The sequence below is a fragment of the Sycon ciliatum genome, chromosome 1 (genome assembly GCF_964019385.1).
Source record: "Sycon ciliatum chromosome 1, ocSycCili1.1, whole genome shotgun sequence".
Taxonomy (NCBI): Eukaryota; Metazoa; Porifera; class Calcarea; order Leucosolenida; family Sycettidae; genus Sycon; species Sycon ciliatum.
The window spans coordinates 90,338,098-90,364,087 of record NC_088643.1 but is presented as its reverse complement, the minus strand read 5'-3'; the positions used below and the strand labels follow the sequence as shown (position 1 = coordinate 90,364,087).

Genomic DNA, 25,990 nt, shown 5'->3' with positions numbered 1-25,990 from the left:
ACAAGATGACAAGGTAACAATGCACACCTTATCACTTGGGGAAGCGCCGCAGAACTGCTCGTAATCGATCAATGTTGTGATTGTTGGAGAATTGCCGCAAACAGCACAGTTCTCTTTGCGCCCGCGCAGGCGCACAGTGCGGAAGAAGCCGCCAAGGGCATCGAAAAGGAGAAGTTTCTGTGAGAGTGTAGCTGAAAGACATTGTGCCAAGACCAAGTCAAGGTTATACTTTGTTCGCCCAAAGACACGTTGCAGATTAATTCAAGGAAAGCAGAAGGTCAGGCATTCTGTATTCAACAAAGTCAATCACCATCGCTAGTGAAAGACCTTCACCCAGTCAATATCCAATCTAATGTCACCATTGCTATTGCAGGAACTTCACCCAGTCAATATCCAATCTGTTGTCACCATCGCTACTACGGATGTATGCTGTGTATACACATCATATAGTGCACTGCATACACTCAGTCATCATTACCGTCAGGAAAAGACAAAAATCAATGGTAGTGGCATTGAATAATATGACCAGTAGCTTCGACTATTGACAGATGCATGACCCCGTATGATTTGTTTATCCGAGCAATATGCGACCTGTTTATATCATTATTATTAGCTTTGAACTACTACAGTCTAAGTTCAACAGCAAAACAAGGTAGATACAGGGTATCTTTGCAGCAATCTTGACAACTTCAATGGCTTGCAGGACACCGATTACGCCAGGAACTGCAACACACGAAGACACAGTAACATATATGTATGGACATACAACACCATCATAACACATAAACACAGGGTAAAATGACAGAAAGAAAAATACCTGCATAGCATGCAGACACCAAGTAAACATCCCTATGTTCCAACTGTGCCACCAAGAAAGAGAGGAGAGGGACTTTTCTGAACAAACTACTCACTATTCATGCTGCCAAATAATTTGATTTATCGGACGTTGTCTGAGAAAGAACCTTTCAATTTTCACAGGAAGCCTAACAGTGGTACATTGCACTGCATGTAGGTGTATTGTGGGAAGGTGAAACACAAGCAAATACACGTATGCAACCTTATCACACGGAGAAGATTGCCCATTGGCCACTACCGCACTAGGCGTCCGCATGTGTCTGACTTTGGGAGAACGTTATTCGGCAGTGCTGTACTATTGTACTGCACCCTTCTTGCTGTGAGAAATATACCGGTATTCGTCATTTCTACCAGGTTGGGCCTTACGAGTTACTTCTCTGCGCTGTGCTGTGCAGGTGGAGCTTAAATGCTGGCTGGCTACTCTTGTCTTTTACAGGAGCAAACTTGGCTGTATTGCTGAGAGTGAATCCTGAGAAGTGACTGTGTTCCCTGAGAGTAAGTCTTACCCATTCCAACAACACCGCCGTCAGAACAATTGGTGACAGTCTCTGGTGGAGGTGGTCGGGGAAACAAGCAACGGTAGCAAGGTCCATCCTCATAGTGATACACGGTCAACTGTAAGACGACGACAACAACGATGACAATGACGACGACAACAACAACAACGGCGACGATGACGACGACGACGACAACAACAACAGCAACAACAACAACGGCGACAACGACAACGACAGCGACAACAACGACAGCAACAACAACGACAACAACAACGACAGCAACAACGACAACGACAACAACGACAACGACAACAACAACAACAACAACAACAACAACAACGCAATAAGCAGGCCATAGCTCACAAATGCAGATATGCATGTGTGCGCAAACTACATGAACATCAGAGATCAAAGTTGATTGTCAGAGAAGTCACTATTGTTTCAGCAGGCCACAGCACAGGCGTGGCAAGTGATATGCAGACCGATGTACACTTACAGTGCCGCAAACTGATTTCTATTACCTCGATTACAGGTGAGAGGCTAGTCGTGTGGTCTTCGGTGCTATGATAGCGTACATTGACCTGGATTTTTGCTTACAGCCGCTAAACATTTAAAATTTTAAAGTCAAAACCAGTAGCTTGAACATTGTGAGCAACCACCTTTCTTAAAAATATCGACAAGGTGACAGCCACTAAACTCTTTCATTTCGAGTCTATTGGGAGATTAGACTCTACAGCACAGCAGGACAGCTTCAGTGCCACAGTGTTCCACATACCTGACCTTCAAAGCGCAACGCACTGCCAGAAACTAGAGGCTTGTTTAGTAGCACACACGCATCATTCACAAGGTACCTACACACATTCATATAGAGAAACAACAACAACAACAACAACAACAACAACAACAACAACAACAACAACAACAACAACAACAACAACAACAACAACAACAACAACAACAACAACAACAACAACAACAACAACAACAACAACAACAACAACAACAACAACAACATCAACAACAACAACAACAACAACAACAACAACAACAACAACAACAACAACAACAACAACAACAACAACAACAGCAACAGCAACAACAACAACAGCAACAACAACAACAACAACAACAACAACAACAACAACAACAACAACAACAACAACAACAACAACAACAACAACAACAACAACAACAACAACAACAACAACAACAACAACAACAACAACAACAACAACAACAACAACAGCAGCAACAACAACAAATGACTTTGAAACAGGTTAAATATCAGAATCAAGGAATTCTGGAGTTGCAGGAAAGTCACAAGTCTTGGACGTTTGTGGTAGTAACGTTACATGACATACTATCAAGCTTCTGTGCGTCCTTTCTTTAAGTTCTTAGCATGTGCTGCATTTGACAGATATAGTACTCGGGCTAGCTGTTAAACAGTTGGCTGATTGCCCAGTCTGATCACTTCCATACTTATGTCATTATTGTATTGAACATATTCATAGCATTTAACCAAGTGCAATACGCCATGCTGATTTGTGCTGTTCACCCTCATGACAATACATACCGAATCTAAAACGAAAAGAAAGAAAAAACACAAACTTCAAATTGCACGGCAAAGGATTATGCATCCGTCTTCACTAACCTTGTTGCCACGTTGTCTGAAGCATCCACAACAATGTCGTATCTTTAGTGATGCGAATGTTGCAAGCTTAGGGATAAAGTAGTTCCTTTCTCACAGCATCAACAGCCTGTTACATTGCACAATGAACACTAAATTACTATCCCTCAAGTCTCAGTGAAGCTGCAAGTTCTACTCATAAATGTACTCACCAGTACAAGCAAAAGAATACATTTTTCGGAGAAGTAGTGTTGCGTTCAAAGATGTTTGCTTCAACCTATACTGCTCTCCTGACGTATTTTTGACTGTACAACTTTTCAATGTGTGGACCAGGAGTCACTATTCGGCAAAAGAAGCCTTTACTCTTCAAAAGCTGAGGTAGAACAAAATCTTGCCGGGCACTTAAATTAAAAAAAAGCTGGTGTATGGTCAAAATGTGAATGAGGAGTGGATACTGGCTAACGATGTCCATGGCATTGAAACTATTGAGAGCAACATGGTGACGTCGGCACTGCACATGTGAGTTGATCCTGTAAACAACACAGGGCATAAAGCAGCTTAGGAACACTATACATTGGATTGCATTTAGAACATGAGCTGGCTGGACGACTTGGTGTTATGATGCTGATGTCGCCTTAGAGGAGTAAACGAAGTTCACAGTCGTGATTCTCAACCTCAAAATTACAAAGTAAGGCAAAGAAGTATTGTCCAACAACATCTTCAACAACAACACCCCTGCACTATGCGCCACTGGACATCAGTACAGGTGCCTTGGTCCCTCTTCCCAAGCCTGGAAACAAGCATACAGGGCCAGTCAGCAGTAGGTTAATAGTACATGTACCGGTACTGGTAAAACCAGGTCTCAATGGTACCCATGCGGCTGGCCTACTGTATGGTCAACCCTGCAAATTCAGCTGAGCATCCAAAAAAGGTTTTCAACATATTCACGTCAAAGAATATTGTGGTACAGGCCATGTGGTCACTGAAAGTAGTTGACAACTTGACCAGGTTGTATTCTTAGACATGTCATACCAACACTTACCTGAACAATGCATCCGCTGCAGAATCGCATTTCCGAACATCAGAGCCTGCCTCCGTGTGTAATACCTGTACAGCAAGATGAGGCAGTGCAATGTGCACACACACATGCACACACACATGCACACACATGCACACACACATGCACACACACACACATGCACACACATACACACACACATGTACACACACACACACATGCACACACAGACACACACATGCAGACACACACAGACACACACACAGACACACACACAGACACCCACACACAGACACACAGACACACACACACACACACACACACACACACACACACACACACACACACACACACACACACACACAGACACACACATACACACACAGACACACACACACACACAGACACACACACACACAGACACACACACACCACTTACATGTTATCACACATAACCATAGGTTAATGTAACTACCCAAATCCTATCCACGCAGCATCAAGATTCAGGAGTATTTAACATAAGCTCCCAAGAGTGTGCAACTCCTGCTACCCTTTCTATGGGGTTCGCCGGTGGCAAAAATTCACATCACGTGGCGTAGTATTCCTGTTGTACATTTCCATCCAGTTATCTGGTTTTAGCGAGCAGCGGAGTAATACAAACAGAACTCCCTGACAGAAACTCACGCCGCTTTATGCAAATCCCCAGCATGATCATGGCAGATATTCAGACTGAATGCACGCTATCCTAACCTAACAAGTTGGCTGAAACAACAGTTAGAAAAAAAGAGACTACTCAAAGAAATTGGGCGTACTTGTCGATGAAGATTGCTAAGTTCAACTTCGTCATAGTCCAGCAAGCCAAGCTGACCTGTAACAATTAGAGTCAGAGAAACAAAATAAAAAATTTGAAAAAAAACACTAGAATGTAAAAACATCGACATGTGTTGCCAATGGAACGGAGCATGAAATGCACACACCCCTACAAAGAATATGAAGAAGACAAAGTGCAGACAATACTTGAACTCAGAAAATAAATATGCGCCGAATATTTGTTGACTTACAGTAACTTATACCAGCACCCTATATTCACTAACCTATACCAGCACACTATATTCACTAACTAATTATACCAGCACACTATATTCACTAACCTATACCAGCACCCTATATTCACTAACCTATACCAGCACACTATATTCACTAACTTATACCAGCACACTATAAGTAAGTGCAGCGTCTGGTGACAGCGCCGGCAAGGAATCGTCCATTGTGAGCGCACGTGCACGCGGACAAGCGGTTGTAGACACGGGCTCAACGAGGACGTTGATCAGCCGTGCATTCGCGGACCACAGCAGCCTCACGTACGACGGCCCAGACACTCTCGAGACCAACCTTGTGGCTCTGGACGGCAATCGAATCGAAGTTCTGGGGCATCTAGAGGTCCTTCTAGAGCGAAACGACGGGCCTGTCAACCTTCCCAGAGTCAAGGTACGAGCGCTTGTAGTTGAAAGCCTAAGCACTGTCCGTGCTGACGTGCTGATTGGAGCGGATGTCGCTTCGCGCAGCGGTGGGTTGCAACTGAAGTATAGTAGTGATGGACAGCTTTGCGGAGTTGTGTTTGGAGCTGCAGCCAGCGACACTGTTGCAGCCACTGCCGATCGGCTGTCCCCGAAGGGGCAGGATGATGATGGTCGATCTGGCCATCCGTCGCGTCGGGTGAAAGTCAGCACCACTGACGAGGGCAAGGTTATGCTCAGTATTGCGGACGGCGACGTGACCTGGAGCCCTACTGAGAAGCAATGGGAGTTGACCTGGAAGTGGCTCGATGGTGAACCTCCTGCAATGCCGCTCGGCCCGGGTATCGGAGAGTACAGCAGGACGAACCTGACTCCGGAGCAAGAGCGCCTGTTTGTTAGTGAGGTGCAATCCTGGATAGACAACGGCTGGCTGATCAAGCACGACCCGAAGCTACATGGTGAGCCAGCATGTGTGCTGCCGCTCATCGGTGTTCCGCAAGAACACAAGACGACGCCGGTGAGGCCGTGCCTGGATTACCGTCACTTGAATAAAAAGCTCCACTCTGACCCTGGTTTTGACCCACCAGTCTGCGGTGACACGCTACGTCGATGGCGTCAGGCAGGAGAGGATTATGCTCTGCTCGACATTAGGAAGGCATACCTCCAGATCCGGGTTAGCCCGGCGCTGTACCGCTACCAAGTCGTGCTTTGGAAGGGAGAAGCTCACGTCATGACGAGAATGGGATTCGGGTCCTGGAGTTGATAACTACTATGACGACCTGCTGGTTCCTAGTGCCCTGGTGCCGAAGGTGTCTGGTGCACTGCATGAGTTCGGCCTACCAACCAAGCCCGCAGAGCAACTGGCAGAGGCTCAAGTCCTTGGCCTCCAGCTGACCAAGTCTTCTAGTGGTGACACGTCCTGGTCGCGAAAGGAGCCAGCTGCCATGACCTTGGAGCGTCCGGCAACTAGGAGGAGAATCTTCCAATGGTGTGGACGACTGACAAGCCACTACCCGGTATGCTCATGGCTGCGACCTGCCTGCAGTTTCTTGAAGAGAGCAGCTTCGGCGGACGATGCGTCCTGGGATGATCCAGTCCCACCGGCTATCCAGGTCTGCTGCGAGGAGCTTGAGAAGCGGCTAGCCGAAGTCGACCCAGCAAAGGGAACGTGGAGCATCTCTGCTGGCGACAGCAACACATGGACGGTGTGGTGTGATGTGTCCGCCTGGCCCTTGGTGCTGCCCTGGAGGTTGACGGCAAGGTGGTGGAGGATACCACGCAGCTACGACCACACCAGGACAAGAGGCACATCAATATTGCCGAATTGGAGGCGGCCATCCTGGGTCTCAATCTGGCTGCGAAGTGGAATGCGAAGCGGATTACGCTGAAGATTGATTCCAAGACCGTCTTCGGGTGGCTGAAGCAAGTGATCAACGACGTCCGACGAGTGAAGACCACTGGCTTGCATGACCTGTTGGTGCAGAGGCGCCTACACATTGTCAGCGATATGATTGACACGATTGGAGCAGCAGTGGATGTTGCTTGGATGTCGTCCGACTCCAACATTGCAGATACCCTGACCCGAGTTCCAAGCGTCTGGCTTACTCGATCCGTGGGTAGCATTCCCGACGTCACCGCCGGCGCTGTGTGCGAAACGACAGTTGTTGGCCCAATTTCGTTTGACGCTGTGGCGGCAGCCCAGCTGGAACACGAAGTGGTGCAGCGTGTCGCCAGCCAAGTGGCTACCCGATCAGCGGTTCGCGATGCTGGTTACAGGAGCATGGCAAGTCAGCTCGTCGTCGAGGATGGCGTCCTGCTCCGAAGCGTTAAGCTGCCTGTTGAGGGTGAAATCCTCGTTCCTGTCATCGCTAAATCCGCGGAAGAGTCTGTTATTAGCGCTGCCCACACCAACTCCGGCCATGCCTCATGGCAGAATATGTACGAGATGTTGCGTGAACGCTGCTACCTACCACGCATGGCCGAGAAATGCCAGCAACATGTCCGCAGCTGCCAGCGTTGCAAGGCTGCGAACGCCGCAGGAGGACAAGCGGCGCCAGCGACACGACCAGATATGCCCGGGAGACCGTGGGGCTGTGTTCAGATCGACACCTTGGAGCTTGGGGCGAGCAAGAGCGGGGAGATCCACTGCGTTTTGGTCTGCGTTGATGCCCTGACGAAGTACGCCGAAGTTGTCCCGTTGCGTCGGCACGATGGTGCGAGCGTGGCCGATGCCATTGTCGAGTTGTGCTGTAGATGGGGAACGCCAGATGTGATCCGGATGGACAATGGCCGGGAGTTCCGCAACTACATTGTCAAGGCCCTTCTGCGGGTGTTTGGTGTTGAGGTCAAGACAGGAGCTGTCAGGCACCCACAGACGCAAGGCATGGCTGAGCGTTTTAATCGCACGCTGCTCGGCCTCATAAGGAAGGTCCTGGAAGAATCAACGGATTGGCTCGCCGAGCTCCCGGTGCTGATACATTACTACAACAGCCGCATCCACAGCGCCATCGGCATTTCACCAATGAAAGCAATGATCGGGTGGCAGCCTCGAGCATTGGTGAGCGCCCGCATCAACCTATCCGATCCCAGAGCGTGGCAGGACGAGCATGCAGCGAGGTGTGCGAGAGTGCGCGACCTGCTTGATGCGGAGATGTCCGAGAAAGACCACTGTGAATCCGAGCATGAGTGCCCGTTCGCGCCTGATGATAGCGTCCTCCTCCAGCAGCCAAAGAGGCGCCAGAAGTGTACACCTCCATACCAATGTGGCTGGCGTATCAAGAAGGTCTTGTCAGGATCGACAGTAGTCATCTGGCGGAGGTTCAAGGGTGTTTTGCAGGAGAAGGTCATCAACATCGACCTGCTGAAGCGTGACGTGCCAGCTGCACCTTCCTCGGACCCAGCAGATGAGCCTCGCCATGATACAGAGGAGGAATCGGCTGGAGAAGAGAGTGATGACAGCGGGCCATACGTAGTGTTCTCGCCGAGTAGCGATACTCCAGACGAGCGAGTGTTGCGAGACAGGTCTGCCATTCGACCGCCTGCCCGCTTTCGCACGCAGTAATTGCATGGTCGGTAGTGAGTTTCTACATGCCACCAGGCGGAGGTGATGAAGGATAACTGCTGATCTTGCTTGCATGCATTGGTCTAATATTGATGACTGTGGTGTCATGTATTTAGAGTCTAGTGCACGGTATTGCTTTGTGGTACAAGTATTACATTGTTCATGATATTCGTTACAACAGTGTATGCTCTGCGTAGATAAGTAGATTGGGTTGCAAGGATAGCATGTTAGAAATAATTGATTGGAACATCCGGGCCGCTCAATTACGTTAAGAGCACACTCTCATCATTGTTAACTACACTGTTGATCATACGGGTCAGATCCTAGTGTTTACCTAGTCATGTAATTTCTCGTGCTGCTGTGTTCAGCTGGTTGGACTACTCTAATACCTTAATTACTAGCCTTCGATAGCACGTGCGAGTGCGGGCTTTTGCTGCGCAACTGGTATACCTCACAGTGTATTTAGAATAGTCTTCAATAATAATCTAGGTCAGTGAGTTTCACTACTTCCTAGAACTAGTACAAGAAACACCAGGTCCTGAGATTGTGCGGTGTGCGTGCGTGTACGTGCCGTAGAAGAGTCTGATGGTCTTTCCCCTTCAATATTCACTAACTTATACCAGCACACTATATTCACTAACCTATACCAGCACACTATATTCACTAACTAATTATACCAGCACACTATATTCACTAACCTATACCAGCACACTATATTCACTAACCTATACCAGCACACTATATTCACTAACCTATACCAGCTGCAGCCAAGTAGAGTGCAGAAGGACAGCCCAGACCACCACAGCCAACAATCAATACCGAGGATTGCTTCAAACCCAATTGCCCTGTACAGAAACAACAGCAAAAGTTAGCAATTACATTACAAGGAAAGCCTACAGTGCTCAGCACAACCTGTTACACATCCAAAGAACAAGTACATGCAAGTACATGTACTTTATAAGATTCCATGCCATTTCGGCACCCTCAAGTTCAGCGCCAATCAGGTGAACACGACCGTTTCAGCGCTGTGAACGTAAGCACCGGATTTTACAGTGCCGCATACTACAGCGCCAGTAGATAAGCGCCAAATATGTCAGCGCCAAATACATCAGCGCAACCTTTCTCAGCGCCACAGATCTCACCGCCATGTATCACGGCGCCAATATATTGATAACACAAACTAGTACAAGCACTATACATGTCCTGTACATCGTCTAGCGCCTGACTTCGCGCTGTACTTTACCGAACGGTTCATGTTCGCGCTGTACTTGATCGCGCTGAACTTCTTCGCGCTGTACTTCTTCGCGCTGTAATTTACCGCGCCTTACTTTTTCGCGCTGAGCTGCTGGCGCTGTATTTTACGGCGCTGATAGTCATGGCGCTGAAGAAGCTGGCGCTGTGAAATCAAGCGCTGAAATGCATCGCGCTGAAACGGTGGCGCTGAAGTGGCAAGTCACCCTATATAACAGCACCAGAACCTGTAGAAGCATCAACAGCACGACAAAAAGCACCAATGCAGTGGCAGTAGCAGCATCGACAGCAGCAACACAGATGATAGCACTCACCCTTGAGACCAATTTCCGGTAGAATAAGCTGTCGTCCATATCGAGATATTTCTTCTAAAGACAAACTGGCTGCGTACCCTTCAGCAGATATCCCACCGTGCGTTCTAACTTCAGAACTTGCAGAGACATGTTCTTCACCATGCAACTGCAGTCAAACACAACGAACACATACATTTACATTTGGTAACTCACATAATCTAATCAAAGTAATAATAATAGCGAGGCGGACATCATCAAACGTGATTATATGTATAGATTATAGACCGGTTAGGAGGTCTATACAGGATATATAGACCGAGTAAAAGACCGAGGTCCCCCGAGGTCTTTTACGAGGTCTCTATATCCTGTATAGACCAACTATGAGGTCTATAATCTATTTATCGTGTTCTCCACGCAATAGTTTCTCTTCATATACGACATCTCCTTGTAATTCTAGTATTATACTATAGCCTATACCGCATTGTACTGCATTGAAAGTCAAGATCATTGTTTAAACTAGGTTCAGCATCGGTAGCACAGTGGCTGGGTGGTAAGGAAGAGTGACTGAGATTCACAAGGTTGTGGGTTCAAATCCCATCTTGTGTATTTCTGCTTTCTTCAAAAATTTCTTTTTCTAAGTTGGAGAGAAAATTTCTAAGTCCAAGAAGTTCTAAGGAGTCAAATATAAGTAGTCAAATATATCGTGTATTTGACTAAGCAGTCAAATACGCGATATATTTGACCGCTTAGGTATCAGGGAAATTAGTGGGGTCAAATACTAAGAAGGCGATAAAGTATAATACATGTATTGTTCTGATCCCATGGGGAATTCGCAACTCGTGGCCTGTCAGCGGCATCACTGTGCGCCAATGAGACGTGGTCGCATGGGCCCTCGTTCCTAAAAAGATCAGCCAGCACCTGGCCCGAGAAGAAGGCGGTTGACCTTGTTCAGCTACCGGGTCAGTTGAAACCAAGGCCCAAGTCGACATTCGTTACAACCACAGGAAATGATGACACTTTGCAACCTGAGCGCTTTGACTCCTGGGAGTGTCTAGTGCGCGTGACTGCATGGTGCCGACGTTTCGTTCACAACTGCCAGCAGGTGGCCAGTGCCAGAGTAGCCAAGAAGGGGGACGCCACCCAACTAACGGCTTCACGCAGGACTCAGTCAGCCGGACCGAGCATTCCAGTCAGCCTTCCGGTTACGGCGCCGGTGCAACGAGATGGTTCACCACGAGCGGTTCTGGTGGAAAATATCAGCATCGAAGAACTCGCATCGTCAAAGCGGTTTTGGATCGCGGCAGCACAGAAGAGCAGTTACAGTTCGACGCTCAGTCATCTCCTGGCAAAGCAGCCTATTGCAGCATCAGATCCCCCCCCGCGGCATTGTCACCACAGCTTGATCGAACTACAGAGCCACCTGTCATTGTCGTAGGAGGACGCTTGTCATCAGCAGAGCATCTTCCCGCCACAGTCCGGCGCCCTCTAATCCTGCCGACCAAGCATTGGGTCACCCACTTGATTGCGAAGCGAGAGGATCGCCGGTGCAACCATGCCGCTGGACACCAGCATCCTCAGACTGACACTGTGGTATAGGATAGTGAACGGCGCCTCAGTGATCAAAGCTGTAATTCGCCAATGTGTCACCTGCAGGAAGAGTCGAGTTTCACCTGCACAGCAGGTGATGGGCCCACTACCTGATTACCGAGTCGCTTAGTCATTGCAACCCTTCAGCCGTGTCGCAGTAGATTACGCCAGGCCGTTCCACACCAAACAAGGTCGTGGGAAGGTGAGGGCCAAGCGATACCTATGCGTATTCACATGCCTTGAAACCCGTGCAAGTCACCTTGAGATAGCGCATGCACTGTCAACGGAGTCATTCCTCATGGCCTTACAATGGTTTGCCAAATGTCGGGGTACTCCAAGGTTGATTGTTAGTGACAATGGCACCAACTTCCGAGCAGCGGATCAAGAGTTGAAGGCAACAGTGGAAGGCCTGGACCGTCAGAAGGTAGCGCGACAAGTCGTCAGCGAAGGCATTGTGTGGAAGTTCAATCCACTTAGAGCACCCCACTTTGGAGGAGTTGTGGAGGCAGTCGTCAAGTCTGCCAAGCGTGCACTGGCTGCAGTATTGCAGCAAGCTGATGTCACTGACGAAGAGCTGCTGACACCCGCTTGCGCAGTGGAGGAGCTACTGAATACCAGGCCCCTAGGACTGATCAGTACCGGCCCTAGTGACTTGTCACCGCTGACGCCCATGCAATTCCTGGTAGGCCGCATGGATGCTCCGCTTCCACTGGAGATCACCGGCGATTCGCACACTCCAGTGGACCCGAGAAAGTGATGGTTGTATGTCCAGCGGTTGGTGGCAGACACCTGGAGAAGATGCCTTCTGGAGTTTGTGCCACTCCTCAACATCTGGCTCGAAGGACCACTACGTTCTGACCCCGTGGGGAATTCAATGCAGTCTACTCATCAGCCTCATGTACCTGCTGGGAAGTTATACCGGATAACCGGTTATCCAACCGCTAGAAATCAATGGCTATGAAACCGCTAAGTTTGCGGTTACAAACGGTTTTTCATGCACATGTATAAGACCACAGTGCATGGTCTATGGCACCAATGTTAGCGCCATAATGCAGGATAGCATATCACTCTCAACAGTTGGCACATGTTTACATTGAAGACTAAAATTTCTTTTCACTCATCGGCAGGAGCTTTGGATTCGGAGAAGGATGTAGCGAAGGCCACAGTCATGTTGTTGATCCAGCGGGAAAGAAATTCTAGGATTTTGGCTCGGCTCTGAAAATGAAACCGTCTTCAACGCCGTAATTCAGCTTGACGCTGAGGAAGCCTCGTTTTGATGTCAATGTATAGGTCTCAATTGTGTTAAATGAAAATGGTGTGTGGGGCGATAGCTCATGTTTGTGTAGCACTCCTGCCTGACACTAATATCAGCGGTAACTCAGCCCAAGTGCTAGCAAGCCTTCCCAGTCAGCAGGGAGTGGGACCCAGGTGAGACGCTTACTGAAGCCTAAGAAAGCTAAGCCAAGAAAGTCCAAGCTGGAGACAGTGCCAGAGGCTCCTGTACCATCAACTTTAAGTGCCAGTGCAGCACCATTCCAGCCAGCACCACGTGCCCCTTCTCAGTGGAGCACAAACCCACTTGTCACCTTCCCTGTCCATCGTGTGAAGCCACTGGAGCAACCGACGTTTTCAGGGCAAGACAAGGATTACGTTAGATGGCGACAGCACTTCCATCGTATTGTTGACGACGATCCTCACACCACAGAGGTGTACAAGCCAGCTCAGCTCAGGCAATGTTTGTCAGGAGGGCAGGCCGAGGAGCTTGTGGAGGGAGTCTCAGATAGACCAAGAGCCCACAGAGCTGTGCTTGACGAGCTGGATGCCTGGTATGGCGGAGATGACCGCATCCTAGAGCAGCAAGAAAGAGCTGCTGCAGTGGCCTGGAATAAAGGACGCAGATGGTGTGGCCAAGTTTGCAGTGAAGCTCCGTACGACACTGGTGAACATAGCTGTCTGCGGAGTAGAGCCTGGTCGTGAGCTCTATTTGGTCGTGCCGCAAAAGGTCCCGGAACCGGTGCTAGTGGACTACTTCAAGAAACACGACGACCGGAAAAGTGAACATTGAATTCCCCACGGGGTCAGAACATGTATAATGAATCTAAAGTTTCCAACCATCCTGTATGGATTCACAGGAGGTGTGAGTTTCGAAATCCGAGGGCAAGGCTGAACGGTCGCTACTGGGATGACGATGACACCATAGGCATAGGTTAGTGGCAGAGCATCGCTGGCCATAAGCAAAGGTCCCTGGTTCGAGTCTTGGTGGTGACAGTCAATTTTATTCTTCAGACTTTTTCCGTTCTCAACGCCCTCAAACTTATGAATACCGGTAATCTAAATTTACCTAATCGATTTTCATGAGACACTCATCAGGGAAGGCTGTCTCAACAATATAAGCAGTACCTACAGGTAGGGAAACAATCATACCAGTATACTTACTTCGAAGTATGTCTAAGGGTAGGGAGTAGTACAGAGGTGCTGTGTGAAAAAGAGAAAAAGAACTGTGAGTGTTTTAAATAGGTGTGAACTAATACCGGTGACAGCGATGGGTGAAAGGAAAAAATGGAAAAGGGGTGAGAAAAAAAAAGAAGAGAAAAAAGGGGTGAATAAGAGGTACACTGTGACAGAGCGAGAGAATTTAGTTACGTTCAATGTCCGCCTCACTAGCACTGTTCATTGCTGCATAAACTCTTGTTTCCGCATTGCTTATTCATGTAATGACAAGCGGTGTTTGCGGTTGGAGATCTCAATCTTTCCCACAAATATTGATACTTGAAAACAAGTACCATAACAGGCATGATATCCCTCTGTGTGTGTGTGTATGTATGTATGTATGTATGTATGTGTGTGTGTGGTGGTGGTGGTGGTGGTGGTGGTGGTGGTGGTGGTGTGTGTGTGTGTGTGTGTGTGTGTGTGTGTGTGTGTGTGTGTGTGTGTGTGTGTGGGTGTGTGCATGTGTGTGCACATCCCCAGGATCATGCCAGACACAAGTGCACGGCAGACGGAGCTAAGCCAGTACATGAACGGCGTGGAGCATGCCGATGTGATGGCTGTGGCCACTGGCTGCTTAGCTGTGGCAATCTGCCGGGCCCGTCACAAGGGTGCGTCCCTGTGCCCCGACCACAGCGGAACCTTGCTGTGGTGCACACTGTGCATCCTATGACCGCTACTTTTGTTCGGTCCAGGTCAGTAATAGACACTGCTGCTCCAGCTCACCCGACCATACGACGGTATCGTGGTTACAACTGCAAATGACCCTACTCCATAAAAACTCTCGTTTTTGTGTCAAGGGCGTCATAGGACGACATTATCCAATTCTCTCTCCTCCTGGGCGCACGTGACCCTTGTGGCAGTGGCTCGACAACTACGACGACAAGACAGGACAGGTGTGAGTGTATGCGTGTGCGTATACACATGCATGTACATGTGTATTCTGATGAATGCACATAATCACTCAATAAGTGTCAAGTGAAATTCCATGTAAATGTGATTACATATACAGTATAGCTTTTGAGTTTTGACAGCAAATTCAATGAAGATGCACATTTATCTTACTTTCTCATGCAATTGCAGCCTCAGCTTTCTGAGCTCTTCTTCAGCGCAGGAGATTTTCTGCCTCAGATCAGCAATATCGTTTGACTCCATGATGACTCAATTTCTTCAACTATGCAGGTACAAGTAGGTATTGGGAAGACTCACGACTGGTAGAAAATCTTAGCAGATGCACACCGCTCGTGCGTTGGAGTAGCTAAACTGCCAATGATAACACAGATAAAACTACAACTTGCCTACGATCAGGATAAACTGCAACAATATCTTGCACTTCTTTGAAATCAATCCATACAGTGCATGGCCGACTTCTTCATTATTTTTTTCAGCTTGCTTTGCATTTTATTTGGGTTCAAATTTTTAGAGGGGCTCACGTGCACGGTCGTCATGATGGGGCTGTTAAGTGATGACGTCACAGTTCCTTCGATACGCATAACAACGATCCCACTGGGGACAAACAAAAGTAGCGTCGTCTCCACCGACCCAGTTGTCAGTGGCAACATATAGGAATCGTGTACATTTCTTCGTTTCTTCTTTGCTGTTTTCAGTGAGTGTTTTGTTTTCTCTTTGTCCTTGATCTCGACGATGTTGTCGTGCTCATTACCTTACTGAGACGTCTCTTGTGACTGTAGCCAGTATCACGGAGGATTTTATTGGCGTGACAAGGTAGATCGCCGAGATCGAGCGTGAAAAACGCTCTGCATTAGTAGCTCCTGTAGAATGTTTTCTGGGTTGGCGTATCCATGGTCAACAAAACCAAGGTGCAAGACAGCATGAGAGATCGTGTAAACGATGTGAACTCCAAAAGGTAAGCTCCTGAACAAGTGTAAAGATATGGGTATTTACAAACTCTCTTTTCATCCATCGATTGCCGCTATGCATTGCATTTTGTCTTCACAGATAATCTGGCCAAATTTATTGTAACTAGAGAGTGCAATCGTGCACTGCTTGGGGCCCATCCCAATGTCATCACATGGCTGTGGTGACTAGTGTATATCTGGGAGAATTTTTCCTCGACTGGTACGGAGTGCAGGTGGATCGATTATGAGAAATGCGAACATGTGAAGTAAGTAATTAGTTGTGTCGAAGAAATGTGCAATAAAATAAAATTTACTTTACACTCAAACATACACTGTAGATGTACATGTAACATCATGATAATGATTCTATCTTCATTGTCCCGCAACTGGTACACCATACGCACCGAATACATGGTGTGTGTGTGTGCGCGCGCGCAAGCGCGCGCATGTACATGCACACACTCTCATGCGTGGCCGAGTCGGCCAGATGAACAGACCATGCATTTACACGAGGTGCCCGTAATGTCATTGGAACGCTGTACTTTATGACTTTATTCCAAAAGAGTATGCCTTGCCCCTGACGAATGGAGTTGTGTCTGTGCTCAGCTGGTATCGGGCTATGACGCAACACTGCAATCAGCGCTGCAATTAAAAGAGCACTGCATGGATTATTTTGACTAACTTCCTTTGCGTTTACTTGGTTGAGCCCGTGGTTTCATTTCTGTGTTCTGTCATGATTGGCCTCTGGAAATAATCAGAGTGGATGTCATTTTGCCATTATATGTGTGCCTTGTGCGACAGGTTCAAGGCTAGATGCACTTCACATTCGGCGTGCGGTCTCAGCGTCTGGGACCTGATGAAGTCTTGGTTGGATGATTATTCAAGCCTGACACTACTCGACACACCAATGTTCATGTCAATGTAATTTTTTCAGAGCTGCACTATTTACGTGTTGATGCTTACTTCGGTGTTAGCGTGTTTCCCCCGGATTGTTTCTATCATCATGATCGTGTGTTCTTGGGCTGAGCGAGCACATGCACAAGTGTGCAGCTATAACCCTGTGTATCTTTGGTTACACTTTGTTCTGCAATGCATGTACCTTGTAACATTATGTGCTTGCACTGCTTTGTCTGGCCTGCGTATTTCAGGACTATTCAGTGCATTAGACCCAGGTTTGTTCGGTTGCCGGATGATCTCTTGTTGCGTCGCTCTGTATTTGTATTCATCAATTTTTGGGCTTGAGAATTGAGCTGTTGTGTGGTTCCCTATATGAAAACATCATGCTGGTGCTCTGTGTTTCGATTATCGACTGTCGGAGCAGTCATGCATTTATTAGCAGAACGGTCAATACTGTAGTCTTTTCACGTGTTTGTCTTTGTGTTTTCGCCGGGGGTATTAGCGGTAACACTGCACACAGAACGGCAGTGTTGCATCACTGGACGACCCTGCCTCTGCATCTGACTTAATTTCCCCAGGATCTGGTGCAGTTACACCAGACAGCCACTTCCTGTAAACACGCAAACAGCAAAAGAAGAGATCCCGCAAATCAGGAAAAACCATTATGGAAAATATAGAGTAGATCATACAACATTCAATAATCTGGAGTAATTACAGTGAGACAAACACTTCAAACAGTGCTCTCTCTCTCTCTCTCTGTCTCCATCCTTCCAAAAATACCCTATGACAATTCCCTAGAATTATTTTATTTTATATTCTTAGGACATCATTCTGAACATAATAAATTCTTCCATGGGTCTTAGATCACCACGGAGGGCGAAAATATATCTAAGTCATGCAGTTTACGGGAGGTGCGAGCTGTCATGGATATAGAGGCTGATATTGTGCCAGCGTGAGGGCAGAGACAGAAAGAAGACACTGATTTCTTGAACAACTCACCGATATATAATTGAATACACAAGGAGCGCTCATAATTTGATCCATCAGGACGCGAAACATCTTCAAAGCACTCTCAAACACGGAGTTTTACTGTGGGCAGCCAATTTCACAGCCATCATGAAGGCACTCGACGACTACAGGAGTTTTGTAGAGGAAAGAACAAGGAGTAAAGAGCGACAACAATCGCTTGAAGAAAAAGCAAAGAAAAACAACTGTCTCTCCAGTCATTTTAGATGCTGTTGCCCTTGACATCTGGTTCCATCCAGAGGACGCGACTTTTGTTTGGCGAAAGGCTAAAGGGACAAGCCCAACTATTTTTGCGGATTTTCTGTCATAAAAAATAAACGTCACAGGCTGCTCTTCGTAGGTGTCCGCGTCCCAGCGGTCCGGGCAAGCGACCGCACCTCAGTGGGACACTTGGCCGTGGCTTTTGTACTGCAATCTGTGGGAGAGCCTTTCCAGGGGTAGTACACACCTGGCCTGGGTACCAGGTATGGACGAATCCCTGGTACATGGTGTTGATCCTTTTTTGTTCCTTTCCTTTTTATTTGTTTTTGCTGAGAAAGAAACGTTGCTGTTTCTGTTCCCGCCAGCGCCTTTGCTCTAGTAAAACATTGCTGGCTGATAAATGGTCATTGCTCGTGATGCCAAAGGTGAAGGGAATCTGGGTTTCTTGCCATTTGCAACTCCCTGTCTCTGAAAATGTAGCTTGTAGCTCCGAGTATGTTAGTTTTTCGACGTGCCAGACCTATTGGTATGAGCTGCAGAGATGAGGAGCAACGAAGGCGTTGGATTAATGCGTTGGATTGATGCCAATAATGGTGTTTATGGCCGGACAACGCCAGCGGTTTTCACTTGTCAGGAGGACAGTCAAGTTGGAGCAGGCAGATGACGGATTATTAATTTTGGCGCATTTTTTTGCAGAGTGGGTGGCTTGCCGAAGAGAATCATCTCAGTACCTCATGGTTACTAGTATCTGACAAATGCCTCTTATTGCTAGTCTGCATTAGAGCATAGCAGAATTGGTCATGTCACAAGTACTAGTAGTGTCAAGACTTGATGTGCTACGATTGTACTCAGATCATGTGGCAACTTCACAGTAATTCGTCCTGCCACTTTACGCTCTCCCGGAATTCCCTGCAGAAGTCACGTGCCTGTGCAGGGGACAACGTGTTTGCATTGCTTACTGATGCAAGCGGATGGAGTGCAGAGCAGATAAGAAGACATAATCTGGCTATTCATATAGCTTCGGCTGCTATTAATTGGCTGGACTCCTGGAAACGTGGGCAAGAATCTAAACCAGTCCACGGAAACGATGTGACGCCACACAGGAAGCTAAATGGCAAACCAATCAAGTTCTTTGGTAATGAAACCTTTCACCAACGTTGTCCGGTTTCATGCCTAGTGTCACTCACACAAGACCAATGGATGCCACATGTACCTAAAAGATACGCTGTTGATCAACCACAACTCCAATACCACTGAGCAGCGTCTTCTATACAGATCCAATTAGATATTGAAGTATATGAGTCGAAGTTGCTGGTATAGTCTCTCCTAATGACCGCGTATTTGGCATAATTTTCTCTATACTGCACTCTAGAGCTACTTACCTTTTCCGACATTGAACTCAGGCAGTGACCACTCGCCCACAGAATGAGCCAATTGACACAGACACCAAGTACCATGTGCATTCGTCGCAAGAGAGACACGCAAGTTTGCAAGTGCAGTGGATGTACACCCACTGATTTTCTCTTATGCCAACGATATCAGACATGACCTGAGTGAAACATATCAAGACTAGCACAGCATTACTGCCCAATTCCGTAATTATAATTATTGCGATGCCTTGTGAAAGGATTCTCAATGCACACCTGGTCTACGCCACACGGAATACATCGGATGATAATGACCAAGACAGCTGCCTATGTCTTTCTCTTTCCTCTCTCTCTCTCTCTCTCTCTCTCTCTCTCTCTCTCTCTCTCTCTCTCTCTCTCTATCTTCATCTATATCTATCTATCTATCCAATCTGGGGACAGAACTGTTTCGTCCTTTGTGGACTCATTAGCACAGCACAGAGAAATGAGGCCGAACCTGATTGCAATGAAAAATAAATTCCAAAGCCATATTTAAACCAGGGCCGAATATACTGTGCCAAAAATATCTCTCTATCTATCTCTATCTCTTTATCTCCTTGAGGGCACACTGGGTCCCCTGTTTTCGCAATTCTCCACCTATCAACTCCCTTCTGTGTTTGTGTGTGTGTGTGCGTGCACGGGTGCAGGGTATATGCGCACATATCTTTCCTTCTCTTCCTGTCTTTACCTGGTTTGTGAATCGGCTTTTTAATCATATTTTTTTCGGCTCACTGTTTTATGAGTTCACCTCATTATTGCACACAGGCAAGCAGTCAGGCAGCATTACAACAAATCAGCTTTGCTTCACTCCTGTACAGTAGTGTCTACTACACTCTGCTTTCGCCGCATTCGACAACTCTCAGCACTCTAGATCTGTGTGCATTATGCTGCTACCTACTTGTATTATACTACTTCAGTATTAGAAATCCAACGAACGAAATCTCTCGTATCTGTGTGTCTCCACATGTTTCTCTGTCTGTCTGTCTCTCTATTCTATTAATATATCTATCTGTCTGCCTCTCTCTCTCTCTCTGTGTCTATGTGTCTCTGTCTGTGTCTTGGTTTTTCTGTATGCCTGTCTTTGTCATTCTCTAGCTGTCTGCCTATCTCGTTCTGTCCGTGTGCCTGTCCCTATCTGTCTGTCTGTCCATCTGTCTGTCTGTCTGTCTTCCTTTCTGTTTCTCTGTCTCCATCTGTCTGTCTCTGTTTTTCTGTCTGCTTCTCTTCTTCAGTCTTTCTCTGTGTGTCTCTCTTTGTCCCTCACTCGGTCACTGTTCTCTGTCTCTTTCTTTCTCAGTTTTCTCTCTCTGTTTCTGTGTGTGTGTGTGCGTGTGCGCGTGTCTCTCTCTCTCTTCTCTTCTTCTCTCTCCCCCCCCCCCCTCTCTCTCTCTCTCTGTGTTTCTCTGAATCTTCGTCACGGCCTTTCTGTCTGCCTATCTGTGTTTGTCTGTGTAACTCTCCAGCTGTCTCCCTGTTTATGCGCAGCATCCCTCCGTTTCTGTCTTTCTGTGTCTGTCTGTCTGTCTCTATCTCTCTACCAGCCGCTGTTCTACACATAATGAAATTGTGTGGCACCGCGCACGTGGCTATGCGTGGGACATTCACACGCACACACACACACACACATCCGTACGCTCGATCATACAAGTACATGTAGTAGTGAAGAATTCACCTCAGACACATTATTAAAACGTATCTCTCTTTCTCTCTCTCTCTCTCTCTCTCTCTCTCTCTCTCTCTCTCTCTCTATGCCTGCCACTGTGCTGCATATACAGTTAGTGAAATTGAATGGCACAGAACACGTACATGACTGTATATTTACGCACACATGGGGCATTCACGGATGCACCCACACACACCATGTATACGCCCGTCGCAAGAGAAGCACCAAATCTGCAAATGCACACCCACACACACACACTTGTACGCTCGATCATACAAGTACACACACACACACACTCATACGCTCGATCATACAAGTACAATGTAGATTATGTAGTAGTGAAGAATTCACATCAGAGACATTAAAACGTCTCTCTCCCTCTCGCTCTCTCTCTCTATGCCTGCCACTGTGCTGCATAATATTATACAGATAGCGAAATTGGTGTGGCATATAACATATACATGACTGTATATTTACCCACGGGCCAAGCGTGGGACATTCACGGATGCACACACACACACACACACCACACCACACACATGGCCTGCAGCAAATAACATTTCATAGCTACAAGACCTTCAAAGAAAGTCATGGTGTCAAGAAGATAGACACGTACAAGGATAATTGTAAAGTATAAATTATATTATACATGTACATGTAGCAGGGATATTCTCAGAGAGTCAAACTACCGGATGAAATGGCAAACGAAAGTCTCAACTTCAGAGAGTAGAGTAGAGAGTAGAGTGGGTGGGTGTGCAGACCAGCGAAGGTCATAACAAATTGATAATAACGTGTAACCAATGCCGGCAATGGATAATGTGTGAGCGACCAAAGAGGCGTACATAGCATTACCTGTACCACCATAAACACACCTTGACCTTGCCCATTGCGTAGCAATGATACCGCATTGTTATTTCTCCAGTCCACGACAGAATGACTGATGGCGTTTCAGGTCGCCGCTTCGACGGAACATGCGGCCGCAGGCGCAACCGTAGCCAGCAGCAGAGGGTGCCTTGTGTGGTCGATGGGCAATGGCACGCCACTCCGGATGGTTCTGGGCTGCATCGTACCATCCACATGTTGGTACCGGTGGCTCAACCGGCTCAAAGTCATGCATAACAACGTCCCTCCACCTCTTGCGTGGATCACGCGCGGGGCGCGGGGCAGGCAGTTCACCGAAGAGAACACACTTCGGCAACCGGTGATCTTCCCTCCGTGCCACGTGTCCAAGCCAGCGCAAACGTCATTCCCGTATGATGTGACCAATGTCCTCAGGCACTCCAAGGGCCTTTGCAAGGGCTGAGGACGTTGCGTGGGTCTCCCATTGCTGCCGTCGCGACACTCCAACGATAGATCTGACACATTGATGGTGGAAAAGGTTGAGGTGTCGTAGGTCCGGAGCCTTCGTTGTCCAGGTTGAGGCGCCGTACAGGAGGGTAGAGAGCACCACGGCAACATACACGCGACGACGACACTGCAAACTCAGTGACCGGTTCTCGGATACGGCTTGCTTCAATTGCAAGGAACTAAATACGGCAAGCAAATCGAGGGACATTAGGTGCAAACCTCGTTGTTCTAGTTGTCTAGACTGCACGGGGTCTTGAAAATACTGAGCCTCCACGTTGTATCTGTGTGGCATGTGGCATCCGTTGATCTCGTTTGAGTAGTAGTAGGCATGCACTGCATTATGTTTTGATGAAAGGTTCGATAGCTGATGAATGGGTTTATCATTTGGCTTCCTGTGTGGGTATTGCTTCTGTGGATTGGTTTGGAGCAATGTTCAGATAGTCCAGGCATCAGGCAAATTTATAATGGCGGTCCAAGCTAGTTGAATATCCGGATCACTTTTTCTCATCTGGTCTACACTCCATCCGCTTGCATCCGTAAGCAATGCAAACGCATTGTCCCTTGCACAGGCACGTGACTCCTGCAGGCAATTTTGGGAGAGCGTAAAGTGGCAGGACGGATATTCCCGTGAAGTTACAACATGATCTGAGTATAATCGTAGGCCATCAAGTCTTGACACTACTTGTGACATGATCAATTCTGCTATGCTCAATAATGCAGACTAGCAATAAGAGGCATTTGTCAGATACTAGTAACCATGAGGTACTGAGACGATTCTCTTTAGCAAACCACCCACTCCGCTATAAATGCTCAAATAATCTGTCATCTGCCTGCTCCAACTTGACAAGTGAAAATCGCTGGCGTTGTCTGGGCCATAAAACCATTATTGGCATTAGTCCAACGCCTCCCTTGCTCCTCATCTCTGCATCTCGTAACGATAGGTCTGGCACATCGAAATCTAAAACTAAAATACTTGGAGCTCTTATTTGTTCAAGCTATATTTTCAGAGCCAGGAAGTTGCAAATGGCAAGAAACCCAGCTTCTCTTCACCATTGGTATCACGAGCTATGATCATTATCAGTGAGCAACGTTACTAGAGGAAAGTCGCTGGAGTGAACAGAAAGCTTTCCAAGCAGCAACGTTTCTTTCTCAGCAAGAACAAATAAAAATGAAAGAAGCAACACCAAGGATTTGTCTATCCCGGTATAGGTACCCGGGTGTGTGTAGCCTCTGGCATGGCAAGGTTCTGCCACAGATTTCCAGTACAACGGCCACGGACAAGTGTCCCACTGAGATGCGGTCGCTCGCCCGGACCGCTCCGACGCGGACACCTGCGAAGAGCAGCCTGTGACGTTTATTTTTTTATGACAGAAAACTGCAAAAATAGTTGGGCTTGTCCCTTTAGTCCTACCCAGGGAGTCGTAAAAGCCCGGGAGAGGACACGGGATGCGCGCACGCGGACGATGTTTGCCTCGGCCAGAAAGTGAAGCACGCTAGGCCGGCGCGGCCGGATCTGCTCGATCCACGGCGCTGTGCTTGTCTTCAGGGCAGGGAGTCCTAAAATACCAATATTTTACAACTCGTTGTTGACACCATTATCCGAAACTGGTGGCGAAGGAAGGATAAACATGATTGTATGTCTGTCAGACTCAGTACAGGGGTGGGGAGTTGAGTGTGTGTGTGTGGGGGGGGGGGGGGGGGGGGGGGAGGCGTGTGTATGTGCACATGTGCTTGTACTTTTGTGTGTGTTTGTACAGTGTTTGTGTGTGTGCTTGTGTGTGTGCGCGCGAACGTGTGTGTGCATTTTTGTGCACAATTCCGTTATGAAGTACAAATGATAGGTTTACCTTTTGTACACTCGCCAAGACTTCCGTTTCCTAAACGGCTCAAGTCACCGCGTACTCAGTATACGAGTAGAAAAGTGTTGAAATTATCAAGATTTATAAATAACGACCTGCAACCATGTACAATGTAGATAGATAGGGAACACACATTGATTGTTTTTAAAAGAATCCAGGCATTATCATGAATCATGGAACGAGTGCGTAATAATGCTCTATGTTGCGTTTTGACGATGCTGAAGGAAGGGAGCCGTCGCGATTTACTCACAACACACGCACAGAAGTCCACTCGACTGCAATTTCTGACACAAATTCATAAATCCACGAGTACGCCGAGGAAGCTCAGCGGATCTCCACAAGAACTTTCGCCCATCACCTGCAATGGAATATGGGCTGTATGATACGACCAGTGGTTAACACGGGAAGTGGCGTCATTTTCCACAAATCTCGTTTCATTCACAACCATTTGACTGCAATTCAGTGCAATTTCTGCCACAAATTCAACTCCACGAGTACGAGGAAACTCAGCGGATCTCAACACGAACGTTGGCCCATCACCTGCAATGGAATATGGGCTGTATGCTACGACCAGCGGCTAACACGGGAAGTGGCGTCATTTTCCACAAATCTCGTTTCATTCACAACCATTTGACTGCAATTCAGTGCAATTTCTGCCACAAATTCAACTCCACGAGTACGAGGAAACTCAGCGGATCTCAACACGAACGTTGGCCCATCACCTGCAATGGAATATGGGCTGTATGCTACGACCAGCGGCTAACACGGGAAGTGGCGTCATTTTCCACAAATCTCGTTTCATTCACAACCATTTGACTGCAATTCAGTGCAATTTCTGCCACAAATTCAACTCCACGAGTACGAGGAAACTCAGCGGATCTCAACACGAACGTTGGCCCATCACCTGCAATGGAATATGGGCTGTATGATACGACCAGCGGCTAACACGGGAAGTGGCGTCATTTTCCACAAATCTCATTTCGTTCACCCCAACTCAAATAAAAGTGAAGTACAATTAGGGATTTGACTTGCATTTCCATCGCCTCAGAATAAATTAACTTCGATAAACTGAGAGAGAATGAGTGAGGCAGCTGGAAGATGAGGATGAAAATAGAGATCAGAAGACTCGACGGAGCAATCGTCTCCGTGCTCTAAGAGAAATCGGAGAATGTCCCAATTAGTATTTCAAGAAGACATCACAATTTTCGAAAATAATAATTTCCTTGCCTCGCAACACCGTTCCCGGGGGGATCCCTGGCAGCGTTCCCCGGCAGCGCGAGGCAAAGATGTTTTCTGGGAATGTGTGCCGTGTCCTCTCCCGGGCTTTTACGACTCCCTGGTCCTACCCTTTTGTTTGTCCCCATTGCTCTCCGTTGCTATGCGTATCGAAGGAGCCGTGACGTCACACTTAACAGCCCCATTATCCCACGTGCGTGATCTGTGATCAGTGACGTGACATGACCCTGATGACATCGCGATATCGATATCGACACAGTATAGTACAGCAAAACAAACAAAAGTGCAGTGAATCAGTCCTTT

General features: G+C 47.5%; 1 protein-coding gene and 1 long non-coding RNA gene across 3 annotated transcripts in view; one reads left to right on the top strand and one right to left on the bottom strand.

Moving 5' to 3' along the window:
* Positions 1 to 15,566, bottom strand: part of LOC135806377 (adenylyltransferase and sulfurtransferase MOCS3-like) — a 19,767-nt gene extending 4,201 nt beyond the window's left edge. Inside the window, exons 1-11 of one of the 2 annotated variants that reach the window (XM_065320552.1) lie at positions 15,259 to 15,566; positions 10,141 to 10,285; positions 9,328 to 9,420; positions 4,810 to 4,865; positions 4,022 to 4,086; positions 3,435 to 3,509; positions 3,004 to 3,045; positions 2,128 to 2,203; positions 1,362 to 1,470; positions 661 to 723; positions 28 to 191 (exon numbers count right to left, since the gene is read on the bottom strand). In XM_065320552.1, the coding sequence (XP_065176624.1) occupies positions 28 to 191; positions 661 to 723; positions 1,362 to 1,470; positions 2,128 to 2,203; positions 3,004 to 3,045; positions 3,435 to 3,509; positions 4,022 to 4,086; positions 4,810 to 4,865; positions 9,328 to 9,420; positions 10,141 to 10,285; positions 15,259 to 15,348 (978 nt within the window). In that variant the 5' untranslated portion in view covers positions 15,349 to 15,566. Of the gene's footprint in view, positions 1 to 27; positions 192 to 660; positions 724 to 1,361; positions 1,471 to 2,127; positions 2,204 to 3,003; positions 3,046 to 3,434; positions 3,510 to 4,021; positions 4,087 to 4,809; positions 4,866 to 9,327; positions 9,421 to 9,903; positions 10,054 to 10,140; positions 10,286 to 15,258 lie in introns of those variants that run through there. The other variant, XM_065320554.1, reaches the window with a different exon arrangement.
* Positions 15,567 to 15,663: 97 nt separating this feature from the next.
* Positions 15,664 to 17,416, top strand: LOC135807164 (uncharacterized). Its single transcript, XR_010551492.1, has 3 exons — positions 15,664 to 16,060; positions 16,153 to 16,318; positions 16,854 to 17,416. It is a non-coding gene; the product is annotated as an uncharacterized LOC135807164 (long non-coding RNA).
* The last annotated feature ends 8,574 nt before the right edge of the window (positions 17,417 to 25,990 follow it).